Source organism: Muscardinus avellanarius (assembly GCF_963383645.1).
Source record: "Muscardinus avellanarius genome assembly, chromosome: 3".
Classification (NCBI taxonomy): Eukaryota; Metazoa; Chordata; class Mammalia; order Rodentia; family Gliridae; genus Muscardinus; species Muscardinus avellanarius.
This window is the reverse complement of record NC_137788.1, coordinates 83,847,420-83,866,135: the sequence shown is the minus strand read 5'-3', so window position 1 is coordinate 83,866,135 and position 18,716 is coordinate 83,847,420. Positions and strand designations below refer to the sequence as shown.

The window sequence follows — 18,716 nt, the reverse complement described above, 5'->3', positions numbered from 1 at the left end:
CACCCTTAGGCGACCCCTACCCCACACACCCGGAATGAAAAAAATTTTTCATCATTACCAAGTGCCTGAACTCACATCCTCCCCAAACCATACATACTCTCTTCTTTAAAAAAAAAAAAAAAAAAAAAGGGAAAAGAAAAAAGAAAAATATTCAGAGGGGTTAAGATGGCCAAGGCGGCAGCTAGAATATTGGAGATGCAGACAAAACATAAACATCTGAACTGGAACTTTTGGAAAAATTCCCCGCGAAGGAGGACTGAGGCTTCTCTACATCTTTAAGAATCCTGGACATCACCTGTAAGGAGAGAGTCTAGCGGAGACCTAGGAGGAAGGCGGTGGCGGCAGCAGTGGCCGAAATGGCGGTGGAGACTTGTCTTTGGGAGAGGAAGACATCTGATCCAACTCACCCTGATCCTCTGAAGAAATTACCCCAAAGGTCAAATGCTACTGTCACACATGCTTTGGAACACTGGACATTGTGCAGTATGGGAAAAGAGCTTGGGAAAGATTTGAAAGGGTGGAGACAGTCTCATTGGCAGCGGAAAGTACTCAGGGGAGGCAGAGATCTGACGTAATACACCTGGAACTTTTGAAGAAATTACCTCAGAGGTGGGATACTACCACCACGCACCTCGGGAACGTGGGATAACCTGCTGGGTGAAGAGGGGGCTCAGATTGGAGCCTGCCATGAGGCAAGGCAGGTGATGGGGCCTCCGAGGCCGGGATTGGAGCCTGCTGAGGGGTTAGGTCGGTGCCGGGGCCAGCGAGGCCGGGATTGGAGCATGCCATGAGGCAAGGCCAGTGCTGGGGCCTCCGAGGCCAGGTTCGAAGCCTGCTAAGGGTTTAAGCCGGTGCCAGGGCCAGCAAGGCTGGGGACAGAGCCTGCTGTGAGACAAGGCTGGTGCTGGGGCCTCTGAGGTCGGGATCGAAGCCTGCTGCGAGGCAAGGCAAGTGCTGAGGCCTCCAAGGTGGGGATCAGAGCTTGCCGAGGGGTTAGGCCAATACCGGGGCCATCGAGGCCGGTATCGGAGCCTGTTGTGAGGCAAGGCCGGTGCCAGGGCCTCCGAGGCCTGGATAGGAGCCTGCCGAGGGGTTAGACCAGTGCCAGGGCCAGTGAGGCCAGTATCGGAGCCTGCCTTGAGGTATGGCCTGTGCTGGGGCCTCCAAGGCCGGGATTGGAGCCTGCCGAGGGGTGAGGTCAGTGCCAGGGCCAACCAGGCCGGGTTCGGAGCCTGCTGTGAGGCAAGGCCACTACTGAGGCCTCCGAGACAAGGATCGGCCCCAGCCGAGGGGTTAGGCCGGTGCCGGGGCCAGCAAGGTTGGGATTGGAGCCTTCCGTGAGGCAAGACTGGTGCTGGGACCTCCAAGGCTGGGATCGGACTCTGCAGAGGGGTAAGGCTGGTGCCAAGGCCAGCGAGGCCGGGATTGGAGCCTGTTGTGAGTCTAGGCCGGTGCTGGGGCCTCTAAGGCCGGGAGCTGAGCCAGCTGAGGGGTTAGTTCTGTGCAGGGGCTAGCGAGGCCAGGATCAGGGGCTCCCATGAGGAAAGCCGGTGCTGGAGCCAGCTAGGTCGGGATAAGAGTCCCCTGGGTGGCCAGGCCACTACTGGGGCCGTCAAGAGTGGGATCGGTACTTGCAATGTGGCTTGCACATAGAAATAGCACAGAAAATAAAATCCAGATGCTTCCCCTAATTAGCAAGAACTAGGAGGAAAAGGGTAACAGGAGGAGGTCGAGTAGTAGAAAAGGCCCTATTGAGAAGCAATTAAGGTGACCAATCAGAGGGGAGGGGATGGGAGAGGATGGAATCTCTTTAAAAAACTCATGAGGTGTGTAAACAAATATATCAAAGATAATTATCAATTAAGCATGGGATCGATGGAGGGGGAGGGAATGGGATGGGGATTAGATGAGGGCTTATTGGATGATATGTGCTTGTATATCCTCTCAAGTCTTGTATTCCAAAGTGATGTATGATTACAAAAGAAATAATAAATAATATATATATATATATAATAAAATAAATTTAAAAATCATTATAGAAAAAGGAGTTTTTTAGTAATGAGTTTTGACACTTTCCCCCTCCTAATTGTTTTCATTGCTTTCCTGGAGAGTTTAAGATGAATTAATAAGCTGGATATGGTGGCGCAGGCCTGTAATTCCTGTAAGTGGGAGGCTGAGACAAGAGGATTTGCAGGTTTGAGGACAGCCTCATCAATCTAGTGAGACTCAGCAACCTAGTGAGACCCTGTTTCAAATAAATAAATGAAAAAGGCTAATGGTGTAGAACCTTCCCATTTATTGGGTAGCAATAGACTATTCTGAAAAAAATAAGGCTCAAGACATAATACTGGGTTACCCCAGGAAAGTGTGATGAATCCCCTGTGGGAAAGTGGAGAAATGCTTTTATTCTTTTTTTTTTTATTATTATTCTTTTTTTCTTTTATTTTGCAGTACTGGGTATAGAACCCAGGGGCATTCTACCCCCAAGCTACACCCCCAGCCCTATATTTTTATTTTTTATTTTGAAATAGGGTCTCACTGAGCTGCAAAGGGCCTCACTAGGTAGCTGAGGCTGACCTCGAACCGTGACCTTTCTTTCTCAGCCTCCCAAATGCTGGGATTACAAGTGTGCGCCACCACTCCCAGCTCTTAATGAGCCAATATCTAATCATAACCAGTAATGGTAACTAAAGCCCATAGTGTATTAAAGTTTCTAAATATTGTTCTCTTTTTCTCTTTCAGAATCCTATCTTATTACATTTAGCTGTTGTGTCTCCTTAGGTCCTCCTTGGCTCTTAAGTTCTCAAACTTTTCTCATTTTTGGTAAGGAACATTTTAAGGAGTACTGGACAGATATTCTGGAGAATGCCCTTGATTAGAATTTTTTGTTTTTTTCATGATTAGACTGGGGTTATGAAACATTAGGAGTGAGATCACAGATACAAAGTGTCATTTTATCACATCATATCAGGGGTACTTGCTGTCAACATTATTGTTGTTGACCTTGATAACTATTTTAGGTAGTGTTGTCAAGTTTCTCAACTGTAAAGTTACTGGTTTTGTCCTCCCATGTATACTGTACCCCAGAAGAAATTACTAAGTATATCCACAAAGGGAGTTATCTTTACTTCCTTGAGGACAAAGTATCTACATAAAGTGCTTAGTGTTCTTTATATAAGAGATTTGTTCTCCATTTATTATTTAGTAATTTATATCAGATAAACTCATAGATGTTTACTTCATACTAGATTATTTCTTTAACTATTTCAGTGGGAACTCTTTCAGTTGACTATTGTACACCTTTGACATACTTTGCTCACTTTTTTTTTTTTTTTGGCTCTTCTTTATTTTCTGGAACTACAAGATGCTTTTGACTCAGCTTATGCATTTCCTGCCCCTGTCTTAGAATCATCCATTTCTCCAAGGAGCTCTGGTTCTTTTTATTGAACAGTGGTATTAGGAACTAAGATCTGTGCTAGGTATGTGTGTGTTACTACTAGAGTAGGTCCTCTCAGCTGACAGAATAAAGAAATGCATAATGTGCATACTAACCCATGTGTCCATACACATACCTATAAATATTTTTTATGTAGCCATCTGTATCTGTATTAAGCTAAATACCACTTCTTACTGAAATATCCTTTTTTTTTTTTTTTTTTTTTTGGTACTGGGGGTGGAACCCAGAGACTTTCTACCTCCGGGCTATACTCCAGGCCTATTTTCCATTTTATTTGGAAACAGGGTCTCACTATAGTTGCTGAGAGCCTCACTAAGTAGCTGAGGCTGGCTTTGAACCTATGCGATCTTCCTGTCTCAGCCTCCCAAGCGCGGGGATTACAAGCATGTGCCACCACGCCCAGCTGAAATATCCAATTTAAATCCATCAGTACATGAACTATTAAGGACTCCTCTCCTGTTTATTTCTACCTTTCCACTCCAACAGTGAGATCCCAGACTCCTACCATCTGTCATCTATTTATTCAGTTGTTCATATTTGGTATCCATATGTAGCAGTGCTAAGATTGTAAACCCAAATTTCCACTGAATAAACATTTTCATCTGGAATACAGTACTCATATGCATTTATGCATTTCCTTTGCCTTTTGTCTTATGGACTTTTTTTTTTTTTTTTTTTTTTTGGTGGTACTGGGGTTCCTGGAAACCTTTTTATCTCCTTGCTACACTCCCAGACCTGTTTTTTTTAATTTGGAAACAGGGTCTCTTAAGCCAGTGCATGCGGCTGGCTTCAAACCTGCGCGATCCTCCTGTCTCTGCCTCCCAAGCACGGGGATTACAAACATGCACCACCACGCCCGGCAGGACTACTCATTTTTAAAAGTTACTTAGGATAGCACTTATTCCCCCCCCCCCTCCCCGCCAATCCCCGTAAGTAAAATTTGTTGGGTAAAGAATCAGATCTTCTCCTGGAAGGTACTATGTTCTCTCTGCTTCCAGCACTACCTGGAATACTCTTCTTTGTTGCTTCTGCCTGGTATACTCTTTGCTCTGATACACCTGGCTCCTTCTCTTGCCTCCACTTTACTTGTTCTTCTCTTCCTATAGATTTCTCTCACTCTTGAAAGTGCTCTTAGTTATTCCCAGGTTAGTGCTGGGAATAACTACTACTACTTTCCTGGTCATGAGCCTTTGAGTTATTCCCAGATTATTGCTGTTATGAACAATGTCTCAGTGAACAGTCTTCCATGTGTATCTTGTTAATATATGTCCAAGAATTTCCTTGGGGTTTATTTCTTGAAGTGGAATTGTTAAATTGCAGGGTATACCCAAAATAGAATTAATTATGTTACCCTAAAAAAAAAAAAAGAATGTTATTAATCAGTCCCCCTCTCCCCACTGGCATGGAAGAGCAAGAAAAAATGTGAATTGATTTAACACTAAAATAGCCAAGCTAAGAAACAAAAACTTTCATCAATTTTGGGGGGAAAAAAAGTGCTGTTAATGAAGAGTATTTGATGGATGATGGTAGAATATTTCTTTTTTTTTTTTTTTTATCCTCCAATTTTTCTTTCTGGCAATTGTTTTAGAGTGTTTCTGGAAAAGGGTGATAATTATTACACTATATTTTTAAAATGTTTTTTTAGGCTATTTCAGTAAGAGACAATGTAACATTAAGATCTTGGATTCTAGAATTACAGGCCCTGGGTTGAGATTCTGTCTCTGTAGTTTAATAACTTGATAACCCCAGATATGCCTTAGTTTTCTCATCTATACAATGGAGATTTTTAGATTATCTACCTAATAATATTGATGTGAACATTAATCAGACAATATCCCTTAAGTGTTTTTAAGAATGCCTAGCACATGCTAAGCACCTAATAGTGTTAACCATTATTAAATACCAGAGCTGTGTAAAGCTACAGAAAGGAAAATTATAGCAGAATACTATGTTTAAGGTGGTTATCTTTTCAAATTTGTGGGGGTTACTTTAGGGTTTTAAAGGTAGGGTGATTGAATGTTCTAGTTTGCTTGGAATGATAATCTAGAATATGTTTGTTGTATTAGCATGATTATAAAGAGCACCCTCAGCTGGGCGTGGTGGCGCACACTTGTAATCCCCGCATTTGGGAGGCTGAGACAAGAGGATCATGGTTCGTGTACAGCTCAGCTACTTAGTGAGGCCCTTTGCAACTAAGTGAGACCCTGTTTCAAAATAAAGAATAAAAAATAGGGCTGGGGTCTAGCTCAGAGGAAGAATGCCCCTGGGTTCCATTCCCAGTATAAATAAATAAACAAACAAACAAATAGCACCCTCCTTTTTACAAACATATTCTGATTTGAATGATGAATTACATGGTCACCATATTTACAGAGGCTTTGAAATTCTTATCTACATCCCTTTCACCAGGGGTGGGATAAATGAACAGAGTAGGCTGGGATTAGACTAGTGTGTCCTGGAGGAAATACACATCTAAGAGAGCCGCACTGCTTTGTTTCACCCCTGTGGCTAAGGAAGAAGGTAGGCCTGGTATAACTAAATCATTCTTTTTAAGGATTGTCAGAAATCCAGAAATTTTAAAATGGTCCCCTAACTTTTCATCATTAGCAAGTAACTAAGTTTTTCTAAAAAGTATGAAAGTTCATTAAAGATGTGTTTCTTATAATATAGATTTATATTATAGTTTTTTAAATGTGCAGGTCAAATGATGACATATGTACACACACATGGGTAACTTTTCTAATAATTGATAATTAATGCAAAGATCTGGTCTAATGTAGAAACTTCATATATGTTTTTTAAAATACCAGTTAACTTAGACCAGGAGTGGTGGTGCATTTTTTTTTTTTGTTGTTGTTGTTTTTTGTTTTGGTGGTACTGGGGTTCTTGGAAGTCCTTCTACCTCCAGGCTACACTTCCAGACCTATTTTTTATACTTTTTAAATTTGGAAACAGGGTCTCTTAAACCAGCGCGGCTGGCTTTGAACCTGCGCAATACTCCTATCTTCACCTCCCAAGCCTGGAGATTACAAGCGTGCGCCACCACGCCTGGCATGGTGCACTCTTTTAATCCTAGCTTTTGGGAGGCTGAGACCAGAGGGTCGTGGTTCGTGGCCAGCCTCAGCTACTTAGTGAGGCTCTTTGCAACTTAGTGAGATCTTGTTTCAAAATATAGAATAAAAAATAGGGCTGGGGGTGTAGCTCAGAGGTAGAATGTTCCTGGTTTCCATCCCCAGTACTGCAAAAAAACAAAAACAAAAAACAGTTAACTTATCAGACTTTTTAGGGCTTTTCACTTTGTTACATGTGTATTAAATATATAATAGTAAAAACTGTAAGACAGGGAACACTGTGTATAATTGCCTCAAAGGAAATCTGGAGAGTTTATGTGTACTGAGAAAACTGAAAAAAGCAGTGCTAAATTGACTATAACTGTGAGCGCCTTTGAAATTCTTAATGAATTTAAGTGACTAAGGATTTCCTGAAGGTTATATAAATTGTATAGAATTGCAATTATGAAAATAGAAGTGTATAGTAGGTAAAAATTGTGGATCCAGTGCTTTCTACTTGAAATGTGGTTCAACACAATCTTTTTTATTTTTAATTTCTGGAACTTTGGAAACAAATTTAAAAATTTTTTTTTTCTTTTTAAAGACTGCTATAAAGAAGTCATTCATATACGTCTGGATGAACTTCTCCGTGTTTTAAAGTCTGTAATGAATAAGCACCAGAATCTCAATTCTGTTGATCTTCAGAATGCAGCAGAAATGCTTACTACAAAAGTGAAAGGTAAGGAAAATATGTTAAAAGTGGGTTGCTGTGGGCAAAAAGTATCCACGTGATACATTTTCGCCCATAATGACCATATAGCCATATCTTTTTATGGAATTTGTATGATGTGTGTCAGCGAAGAGTTATATATACTTTGATATTTAAATATTTGAATATTAAATACTGAGTCACACCTAAAAATTTCTTCCTCTTAAAAATTAAAACTTTAAGTTGGGCGTGATGGCGCACGCTTGTAATCCTAGCTTTCGGGGGGCTGAGACAGGAGGATCGTGGTTCATGGCCAGCCTCAGCTACTTAGTGAGGACCTCCACAATTCAGTGAGACGCTGTTTCAAAATAAAGAATAAAAAATAGGGCTGGGGGAATGGCGTGGGTAGAATGCCCCCTTGGGGTCCATCCCCAGTACTAAAAAAAACAAAAAAAACTTTAGCAAGCCTTTCAGTACTCTAGTGAAAACCTGTTTCAAAACAAAAATTAAGACAGGCTATAAGTGTAGTTTGGCAGTAGATGCCCCTTGGTTCAATCTCCATCCAGTACCTGAATACACATAAAAAAATTAAAACTTTACTTAGCAGCAAACACTGTAAAAATCCTCAAGACAAACAACTGATTTTTAAAATTTTAGTTTTGTGAATGAGTTCATGCTATTTTGAGGTCATTTATTAGAATCCTTTGTTATTTGAAGACAAGTAATGTTGGAAAATGGTCATTTGTAGTGACTCTAGTTTGTTAGATGAACCAAATGGAGAAAAGGAAGGCTTATTTTAAGATACAAGAATGAATTTAAAATTGTAAAATAAGTTTATCATATGTATGTATGTGTGTTTACATAGCATATACATGCTCAAACAGAATCAAGAGTTGGAACATTGCCAAGAGTGGTGGCGCATGCTTGTAATCCCAGCATTTGGGAGGCTGAAACAGGAGGGTTGTGGTTGGAGAACAGCTTCAGCTACTTAGTGAGGCCCTTTGTAACTTAGTGATATCTTGTATCAAAGTAAAGAATTAAAAATAGGGCTGGGGGTGTAGCTCAGAGGTAGAATGCCCCTGGGTTCCATCCCCAGTACCACACACACGCACACACACACACACACACACACACACACACACACGAGTTGGAACATTATCTGCTGAAATGATTTGCCACTTAAAATTGCTAAAAATTATTCTGAGCTGTAATATATAAGAAATATTGAAACTGAATATTTTGGTCAATTGAAAGATTGTTAGAAATAATGGGCAAGGTAAGGATTGAAGGTCTGATGTGAGGCAGAAGCTGGGATGTGGTAGTAGATTCTTGGTTGTCATCTAGAGGGGATGGATGTCAATTTGACAAAACATAAAGACAGGTTGATTGGTAGGGGGTAAGGAGAACTTTGAAGTTAAAGATGTGGACTTGAGAATTGTTGCTGTATAGGAAGGAGATAGTAGAGGATGACCTTAACTCAGAATGTACAAAGTAAATAGAAGACTGATGTGAGATCCAGGGACAGAGAGAAGATAGGAGATCTGGATAAACATCTAACAGGTAGGAGAATGATCTGAAGAAAAGTGTCATGGAATTTTAAAAGTACAGGCTTTTAAGACTTGATCATCAGTGTAAAATGCCACCAATAAGGCAAAATAGGTTTAAGTAATGGAACTTTAAAAAGTAACATTTGGATATTATTGATGTAGTGAAGTTACAGACAAGGGCACAGCAGTCTTATCATCAGTGCTGTAATAGAATATACACAGCACCAAGAGAAGACAGTGAGCAGCCCATCCTAGGTTGACTGAGGAAAGGAAAGACTGACTTGGGTACAGGTGTTCCATGTCCTGAATTTCAAAGGTCAAGTGCAGGCATTAGCTGAAGTGGGGCTGTAATATAGGCCCCTTGTGTAAGAACTCTGGATGTGAAGAACTTGTGACATTGGCGAAATACTCATATTTGGAGAAGGCAAAGGGCAAGGAATGAGGCAGAAAGAAAAACAAACTTGTCGATAAAATACAATCCATAGACTTAAGGGCCCTCCTCGGCTTCTTTTTGATATAGATTATATCTTGTTTGTATGGTTTCATTTTTTTTTCTCTATTTTGAACATTAGGAAAAAAATTTTAAGTGGGAAACATGGGCAGCTTCTGTTATAAGACTTATAAAAATGTGCTTAGTAACCATAGTTGTTTTTTAAAAATATATTGTTTACAAGTGCCATTTAACTTTACTTAGATAGGGAAATTTGTGTCTATAGATAGTAAAATTTCCATGCTTGGAAATAGCAACCTAGCCCAATTGTTGTCAGTGGCTATTGTGTGCAGTCAGGATGTCCTGGGGAAGGAGTGCTGTGTGCTATACACATTCCAGAAACACACTTGAAGAGAGTAGTCTCTCAGCTGCCTTGAGAGTCTTTTTTATCTTTCAGGTAAAGCAATCTTTTGAATATTATTTCCCACAGTGGCTGTCTTTATACTTGGGAATATTGTTACTATTTTGCTTTCTTGTTGGATGAGATTTAAAAAGGGAGAGATTACTTGTTGGGAAGTTTACTCTGTTTCATAGGATTCTATGAGACTAGAAAACTATAAAAATTAGGTTTTCTCTGGGGCAAGTTTATATGTTTTCAAATTAAACCTCCACCCTGTTCCTACTCTTAATGGTGAGCTCCCCTAAAAATATATTGATAACACAGATGAAAAATAATCAGTGACCTGCAAAGTGGAGATCAAATTAGAGCTTTTTTTTTTTTTTTTTTTTTTTTTTTTTTTTTTTTTTTTTAATGGTAGTTGAGCTTTCAAAACCTGAAAAGGCAAGGGATAGGTAGACACCATTTTTGAATGTGTATTCTGTGGCAACAAGCAATTTTGCTTACTTCAGTCTTTGCAAAAAAAGTATAAATGTATATTTTTATTTTTATTTTAGATATAAACTTTAAAAAACTATTATATGATAGGACCAAAAAGCTATAGGAATATAGAGATCATTTATATTATTAAGTTTTAACCCCCTGATGACATTTTTAAAAACAGCAGTGACTTGCTTTTGAGGTCTTAACTGTTAAATGGATTTTTTAACTTTACCAAACTGCTACAAAAAAGCATGATACAGAATAACTTTAGAATCAGAGATGTATAATCTGTTTTTCTTACCACATGCTTTAATGCATGAATTGTATCCACTTCCTATGCATAAGAAATGAGAATTTAGAATTTTTAACTCCCCTGGTTTTTTATTATAAATTCGAGATTTACCCTGTTATAACTTTAAAGGAAAAATCCTTAGTTTTCCTCATTTATTATAGTAGTGATTTGTATTTCCTGTGTGTCCTCCTGTTTCCAAGCAGGAAGCTCAGTCTGACAAAATATTTGCAATGTGATAAGAGAGATACAGCCTATTTTGAAGCAGATAAAGACAACTTCAAAACTCAGTAATTTATGTTTGCTTAGTATTTGTATTTTTATTTATTTAGGTCAATTTTATTTGTAACATAAATGAAAATAATGCTTTCTTTATATTTTTTACAATCTATGTTTTATCCTATTGACAAACAGAAAAATAAGCCTTAATTACCCCTCAACACTGTAGAAGCCTTGTGTTTTCTTTTCTACAAACTTTCTTAATATGTATTTTGTTCACACAATTAAAAATGTATGTGGTACAAGAAAATATTCAACAGTAAATTTTCTTCTATTTAGACCATTAGCTCACCCATTCCTTGTCCCTAAATAAATAACAACTATTACTTCATTCTTGTGTATCTTTCCAGAGATGCGTTACACATATACAAGCAAATACACGAATGTGTTCTCTTTTTTATACCTTCTTTTTGTACACATGGTACATTCTGCTCCTTCCTCATTTATCCATATATATATATATATATATATATATAGGATTTTCCTATTGTTGCTATTTACTTTGATTTTTTTTCAAAGCTGTATAACATTTTATTTTGTGGTTCTACTATAATTTATTTAACCAATTCACTGCTAATAGATATGTGATTGTTTTCAGTTTTTTTATATTACCAATGATTTCAATAAATAACCATGCAGATTCCTACATGGGTAATTCCTGGATCAGAGAGCAGTGTGTGTGTGTGTGTGTGTGTGTGTGTGTGTATTTTTCCCCCCAAATGTCTTCCGTAGGGGTTCTGCCTTTCTGATAACAGTGCTTAAAGAGGCTGATTTCATGTACCTTTTCTATTTGAGCTGGTTCACAAGTTGTAATCCTGCCTGATCATGAAAATTGGTGTCTCCATGTAGATTTGATTTTCATTTTCTTCATTTTGAGTGCAGTCAAGTATTTTTGTATTTGTTTCTGAGCCATTTGTACATCCTTTTATGTGAATTGACCTTTTATCTGATACTATCTTGGTAGTTAGTCTTTTTTAATTTGTAGAAATTCTCTTTGTATAAGTAATACTAGCCTTTAAAAGTTGCAATTTCCTTTACTCTTTTTTCTGATTTCCTATTGCATTTAAATTTATTAGCATCTCTGCCTCTTTTTAATAGCAGTATTGTAAAGGTCTCCCTTGTTCTGAAATTTTAGAATTCTCCAGTTTTTTCCTGATATTTTCATGTTATCATTTATTAAATTTAAGTCTGACATGTTGTAAAGCATAGGTGTCTAAATATCTTATCAAATTATTCATCTTATTTCTACTAACTTGAGATATCACCTTTATTATAAATCATTAAATTCTCATATATGTTTATAGCCGTTTCTGGACCTTAATCTATTCCATTGATTTGTTTTGATATATGCTAATACCATACTGTTTTATTTTAGTGTTATAGTGTGTTTAGTAGGGGTAGTTCCTACTATCAGGAATTTGATTTAGCATGCCAAGTTCTGGAAATAATCTCTTGGCTTTTTTTTTTTTTTTTTTTTTTTTTTTTTTTTGGTGGTACTGGGGATGGAACCCTTCTCTGGGCTCCACTCCCAGACCTATTTTTTTTATATTTTATTTGGAAACAGGGTCTCTTAAGCCAGCACGGCTGTCTTCGAACCTGCGCGATCCTCCTGTCGCTGCCTCCCAAGCGCGGGGATTACAAGCGTGCGCCACCATGCCCAGCCCATCTCTTGGCATTTTGAGTGTGATTTGGGTTAAATTTACAGATTAAAAAGAATTAAGATATTTAGCATTTCTGTTCCAGAATATAATATGCATTTTATGTCTTCAAGTTGTCTTTTGTGTTCCTTAGAAACAAGTTTCATTATGTAGGTTTTTTAGCTTTAAGACTTTTTTCCTCTATGTATTTGTTCAGTTTTTTCCCTTTCATGCAAATGGTGACATTTTTTCCACTGAGAGATTTTCAAACTGTAAGCCCTAACTCATGGCATCAAGTTAGTGAATTTATTGTGACCAGTATTTTGAAAATATAAAAAGGAATACAGAAGAAAAATCAGTACAGCACATACTATGTAAGACGTAAATATGTTTCAAAACTTTATGTGAGTTATTATTACTATTACTGGTTATCTTTTTTTTTTTTTTTTTTTTTGCGGGTCTGGGAATGGAACCCAGGGGCATTCACCTCCAAGCTACACCCCCAGCCCTATTTTTTATTCTTTATTTTGAAACAGGGTCTCACTGAGTTGCAGAGGGCCTCACCAAGTAGCTGAAGCTGTCCGTGAACCGTAATCCTCCTGTCTCAGCCTTCCGAATGCTGGGATTACAAGCATGTGTCACCACGCCTGGCTTACTGATTATCATTTATGTATGTTAGGTATACTTGGTCGTATTTTGATACACATTTCTTTCTATATGTTGTGGTAAAATGTTGGAAAGTTACTGCTTTTATATATGTGGTTTTTTTTTTAATAGACACTAAATGTCTTAGTGCTTAGTGTTATCATTTAGTAGGACACCTAAGAGATACCTGTTTAAACTTAAGCAAAATTTTGATGAGGCTTTGAAAAACTATTAATAAAGGGAAGAGAGTGGAGAAGACACCAATGAGCAGATTGCTAACTGGTTTAGACGAGAGGGAAAATGTGGGCTTTTCAACTAAGTCAGTGGCAATTGAAATAGAAAGAATGAAAATATTTTAGAAGCTTTTGAAAGCAAAGCTAGCAAGCTAAGGAATATTTGGGGGCGTGGGGAAGCAGGTAGGAAGTATGAAAAGAAACTTGTCAAAGAAACTATTGGAAATGTGGGCCTGAGGCTCAGAGATTCCAAAACGAGACAGCTGGTTTAGATTTTAGTCTCCTAACGGTATGGAATTGAATGGAGTTTTGAGGGTATAATGTATAGAGAAATCCAAAATGAGAATTCTAGGCTGAGAGGGGAAGCCTCTGGAATATAGATCACCCACAGATACATATAAAACTGAGGGCATTCATGTTCACTGAATAATAAGCACTATACACTAGGTACTTTGCATTTGTTTTCTTAGTAATTCTCAATAATGTGCCATTTTTGTATATAAATAAATTGAAGTTAGATAATGTATCCAGAATAACACAGGAAGTGGTAGAGGCTAGATTTGAACTCAGGTCTGAAACTCCAAAGCCTTACTTCTTTTATTACTACATATAATACATTGCTTCTAAGAGAGCGGAGTATTTCAAGAAGGAAGTAATACTTAGTAATTATATCCAACATTTTTTAAGATTGACATACTGTATGTCAGACACACTTTACACAGACTATGCTACGTAGTACTCAATTTTTTGAGAGTAATCCTATTGTTATATCAGCTCTCATTGGAAGTTGGGGCATAGAGAGAAGTTTAACCATGATTGTATACAGATTACATGGTAGAAGTGTTAAAAGTTGCACAAAGGTCAAGTAGATTGAAGACTCAGAAAAAAAACTTCCTACATACCTCTGACATCTGAATCTTGGGTGATAGCGCCAACATTATTTTTAAAACTCCCCATCAAAGATTTAAAACAACTGGTAAAAGTGGAAGATGGTGGCCAGGAGTGATGTTGCAAGCCTATAATCTCAGTACCTGCAAGGCTGAGACAGAAGGATCACAGGTTTGAAACCAACCAGTGTGCAGTAACTTAGTGAGACCCTATTTTAAAATAATAAAAATTTAAAGGGCTGAGAGTGTATCATAGTGGTAGAAACTCTGGGTTCAATCTCTAGTCCTCCTTACCCTCTATACCCCCACAAAAGCAGAAGATACCTTCTTTTCCATGTGGTTTCTCTACCTACCCTTTATTGGTAAGGTTACTATAAAGGGTGGGATATAGGGAACCAGTTGTTCCTAATGCCCAGCCTGAGCAGCATGATTTACTTTTGTGTGTGTGTTTGTGGGGGTCTGGGAAGGAACCCAGGAGCATTCGACCTTTGAGCTACACCCCCTGCCCTATTTTGTATTCTTTATTTTTTGAAACAGGGTCTCACTAAGTTGCAAAGGGCCTCACTAAGTAGCTGAGGCTGTCCACAAACCACGATCCTCCCGAATGCTGGGGATGATTTACTTTTGTGTGTGTGTGTGTGGTACTAGGGGTGGAACCCAGAAGCTTTCTACCTCCGGGCTATACTCCCAGACCTTTTTTATATTTTATTTGGAAACAGGGTCTCACTAAGTTTCTGAGAGCCTCACTAAGTAGCTGAGGCTGGCTTCGAACCCATGTGATCCTCCTTGTCTCAGCCTCCCAAGCGTGAAGATTACAAGCGTGCGCCACCACGCCCGGCTGATGATTTACTTTTAAAGAAGCCAATTTCATCTTCAGATTTTGTCTACATAAATTAGGCTTTTAATAGTAGTACAATACAGATGTTATAAAAGAAACTTTTTAAATTGTGTCTTATAATTTCTCTTAACAAGATGTGATACAGATGTTATTAAAAACTTTTTCAATTGTGTTTTATAATTTCTATGAACAAGGTGCATCCTTATTGTAAACAAAAGGCAACTATTTGTCAATTAGCATGGACCTCAGAGCCCAGGAGCTTTTTATAAGAAATAAGGCTATAAATAAGTACGAATTTAAAATTTTTAGTGCACTGGGTTAAATGTGATATGTTGTGTTACAGGTTTTATGGTATGTCCAATGTATATATGACTTCAGTTATTGGTAGTTTATATGTATTTTTATATTGACTTCAATGATTCATGATGTGTTTAGGTGTTTTAAGGATTGCCGGTTTATAACCAGCCTCAGCAACTTAGGATGTCAGCAACTTAGTGAGACCCTGTTTGAAAACAAAAATTAAAAAGTGCTTGGAATGTAGCTTAGAGGTAGAATGCCCCTAAGTTCATTCCCCTCCCTGCCAAAAAAAGAATGCCAGAAAGCAGTAAGCAAGAGAAAATAGCACAGAACACTTTTAAAAATACTTAGAGTGGGACATTCTAGTCTTACAGTCTCACATCATAATGCAGTTCTTAGTGATGGTGACATACATGCACACAGCTCTTGGTGGGCTTTTCCCCGGCTCCCTCCTCCTTACCCCACGCTTCTCTACGCAGCATATTGAGATTGACATTGGTATTCTCATGTATTTACCAAATGTCAGTGGAAGTGTTCCCTTTATTGATCCCCCCTCTCCCCACCCTCCTCCAGCCCACCTCTCTCACTCCACTGAGGTTTCTCCTCCAGTATCTAAAGTCTCTCTTGTATCCCGGTTACTCCCTAGCTTTCACATATGAGAGAAAACATATGACACTACACTTTCTGTGACTGGCAAGTCTCACTTAATTTAATGTTTTCCAGGTTCATCCATTTTCCTGCAGATTACATGATTGTGTTTTTTATTACTGAGTAGAATTCCATTATGTATATATCTCATAATTTTGTAATCATTCATCCGTTGATGGACACCTAGGTTGATCCTATAATTTGTCTATTGTGAATTGTGTTGCTATACACATGAATATGCATGTACCACTATCATATTCTGATTTAAATCCCTTTGGAAAGATAGCCAGAAATGGTATAGCTGGATCATATGGTGGATCCATTCCCAGTGTTCTGAGAAATCGTCACACCGATCTCCATAGTGGCCTCACTAATATGAAATCCCACCAACAGTGTAGAAGAGTTCCTATCTGGAATACTCTCAGTGTAATCTGGACTCTGATCCCAAGACACACTGATTTCACATTGAGTCACTTTTAAGATATGTCATGCATAGTCAATTTGGAATGCCAATTACTGTTATACAGACTGATCTTTTATGATTTCCTTAACAAAGAACCTGAACATCCTATTCATTTTATTAATTAGGATTTTCAGTTTCTAAATCTTTTAATGCTTCTTGAAGTAATGGTGAATTTTTAAAGAATTAAATAACTGTACAAATCTAGTTTCAAATATTCTCTCCATTAATATAACCAACCTTTCTCTATAGCTGTGAACTTTACAGAAGTTAATGAAGAAAACAAAAACGATCTATTTCAAGAAGTGTTTTCTTCTATTGAAACTTTGGCATTTACCTTTGGAAATATGTAAGTAGAAGACTGTCTTTTTAGTGATGCTTTGTTTTTGCGTTACTGGGGATTAAACATAAGGTCTCACAGATGCTAGGCAAGCACTCTACCACTAAGCTACATCCTCAGCCCAAGGGCTGTCTTTAAAAGTAATTTTGCATAGGTGTTTTAGCATATGTTGCATAATCCAGCAAGATATATAGAGAATAAAATATTAACTACTATAACTTTATTACAGCTTTGGAAAAGCTACATTCTTTGTTGCTTATTACTATATTTGTAGGTATCTTTGTAGCTTTTTAGAAGCAACAGTCATTTGCAAGTGACTATGTGGTTTATGTGACAAGATTTCTAAGACTTTTGGGGGGGTTCTTAATTAAAAGTTAACTTCAGATGACATAATGAATGTATAGCCTATGACAGAAATATAATTTGTCTTTTTATTTCTATTTTTAACCTCCTTGGATAGCCTAACAAACTTCCTTATGGGAGATGTAGGCAATGATTCATTATTACGACTGCCTGTTTCTCGGGAAAGTAAGGTAGGCTAAGTTTGTGTGAAAGCAAACCCTTTAATATTTTTAAATTAATATTTTAGTTCTTTTCTGGTCTTAATCTTGGCATTACTTCTTGATAGTTAAGTTTATAAATTACCATATTACAGCAAGAAAACCAGACCATTTTATTTTAAATATGGTCAATTTGCTGAGCAGCAGTTTAAATTATACTTTTAGTCAGGCGTGGTGGTGCACTCTTGTAATCCCAGTACTTGGGAGGCTGAGACAGGAGGATCATGCAGGTTCGAAGCCAGCCTCAGCAGTTTAGTGAGGCTATCAGTAACTTAATGAGACCCTGTTTCCAGATAAAATATAAAATAGGTCTGGGAGTGTGACCTGGAGGTAGAAAGCCCCTGGGTTCTATCCCCAGTGCCACAAAATGAATGAATGAATTATACTTTTTTTGTTTTGTTTTTTGGTGGTGGTGGTACTGGGGATGGAACCCTCTACCTCCGGGCTACACTCCCAGACCTATTTTATATTTTATTTGGAAACAGGGTCTCTTAAGCCAATGAGGCTGGCTTCGAACCTGTGCAATCCTCCTGTCTCCACCTCCCAAGCGTGTGCCACCACGCCTGGCTAAATTATACTTTTGACAAGCAGTACTCTTTAGCATTATATCTAATGAATCCATATGTTATTAGATCCAAAATTTTTAAAGAAATTTTTAACTATTTCTTGCTTATATTGCCACAGATCTTAAATAACTAGTAAAATTTGGAAAAAAATAGAAAAAGTAAGGAGGATGTTAATCTTCACACATCATGCACTTTGTTATCTTGAAATGCTTTTTAATAATCCTATAGGTCTCAATGTTTTGTGAGATCATTTCAGTTGTTCTATAGAATAATAGGACATGAGGAATGTATGAAAAATATTGCTTTAAAGATTCATAATAGTAGTACTAATATTTCAGTTGGCTGAATTTTTTTCACTGAATACAAGAAATTTAAACAAACTGCTTCAGGGATATATGTTGATTATTTCCTATTAAGGATGATTAGATCTAGAGAGGATTTCAATAAATATTTGGAAATGTGCCACATTTTAAGTTTAAATTTTAGATGTGAATCATATTTCCTGTTCCTGTGCTTCTATTGTATACTGATTGTATAGTGAATCTTAACAGGAAAATACTTTTTCCTCTTTTAAAATTTTTGCACTTTGTTTTTCCTCTTATGAAGTTTTAATTTGCCCTAGATTTGGAATTAGAAAGATGACCATGATACTGTAATCCTAATAATAATAATACTTTTCTTGTTGAAGGGGTTTTTTGGTTTTGTTTTGTTTTGTTTTGTTTTGTGGTACTGGGGTGGAACCCAGGGGCTTTTCTACCTCCGGGTTATACTCCCAAACCTATTTTATACTTTATTTGGAAACAGAGGCTCACTAAGTTGCTGAAAGCCTAAGTAGCTAAGGCTAACTTTGAACCTATGTGATCTCAGCCTCTCAAGTGCTTGGGATTACAAGCGTGCACCACCACCCAGCTTGTTGAAGGACATTTTTTGTTTTATTTTGTTTTGTTTTGTGGGTCTGGGGATT

The 18,716-nt window shown here is 37.8% G+C and overlaps 1 protein-coding gene across 3 annotated transcripts in view; it reads left to right on the top strand.

Annotated features, from left to right (window-relative positions):
- Window positions 1-18,716, top strand: part of ARHGAP29 (Rho GTPase activating protein 29) — a gene marked incomplete at both ends in the record, with an annotated part of 68,804 nt that overhangs the window by 6,944 nt on the left and 43,144 nt on the right. For all 3 annotated transcript variants that reach the window (XM_080692599.1, XM_080692598.1, XM_080692597.1), the window contains 3 exons: window positions 7,112-7,246; window positions 16,539-16,635; window positions 17,087-17,159. In XM_080692599.1, coding sequence (XP_080548725.1) covers window positions 7,112-7,246; window positions 16,539-16,635; window positions 17,087-17,159 — 305 coding nt within the window. The remainder of the gene's footprint in view (window positions 1-7,111; window positions 7,247-16,538; window positions 16,636-17,086; window positions 17,160-18,716) is intronic.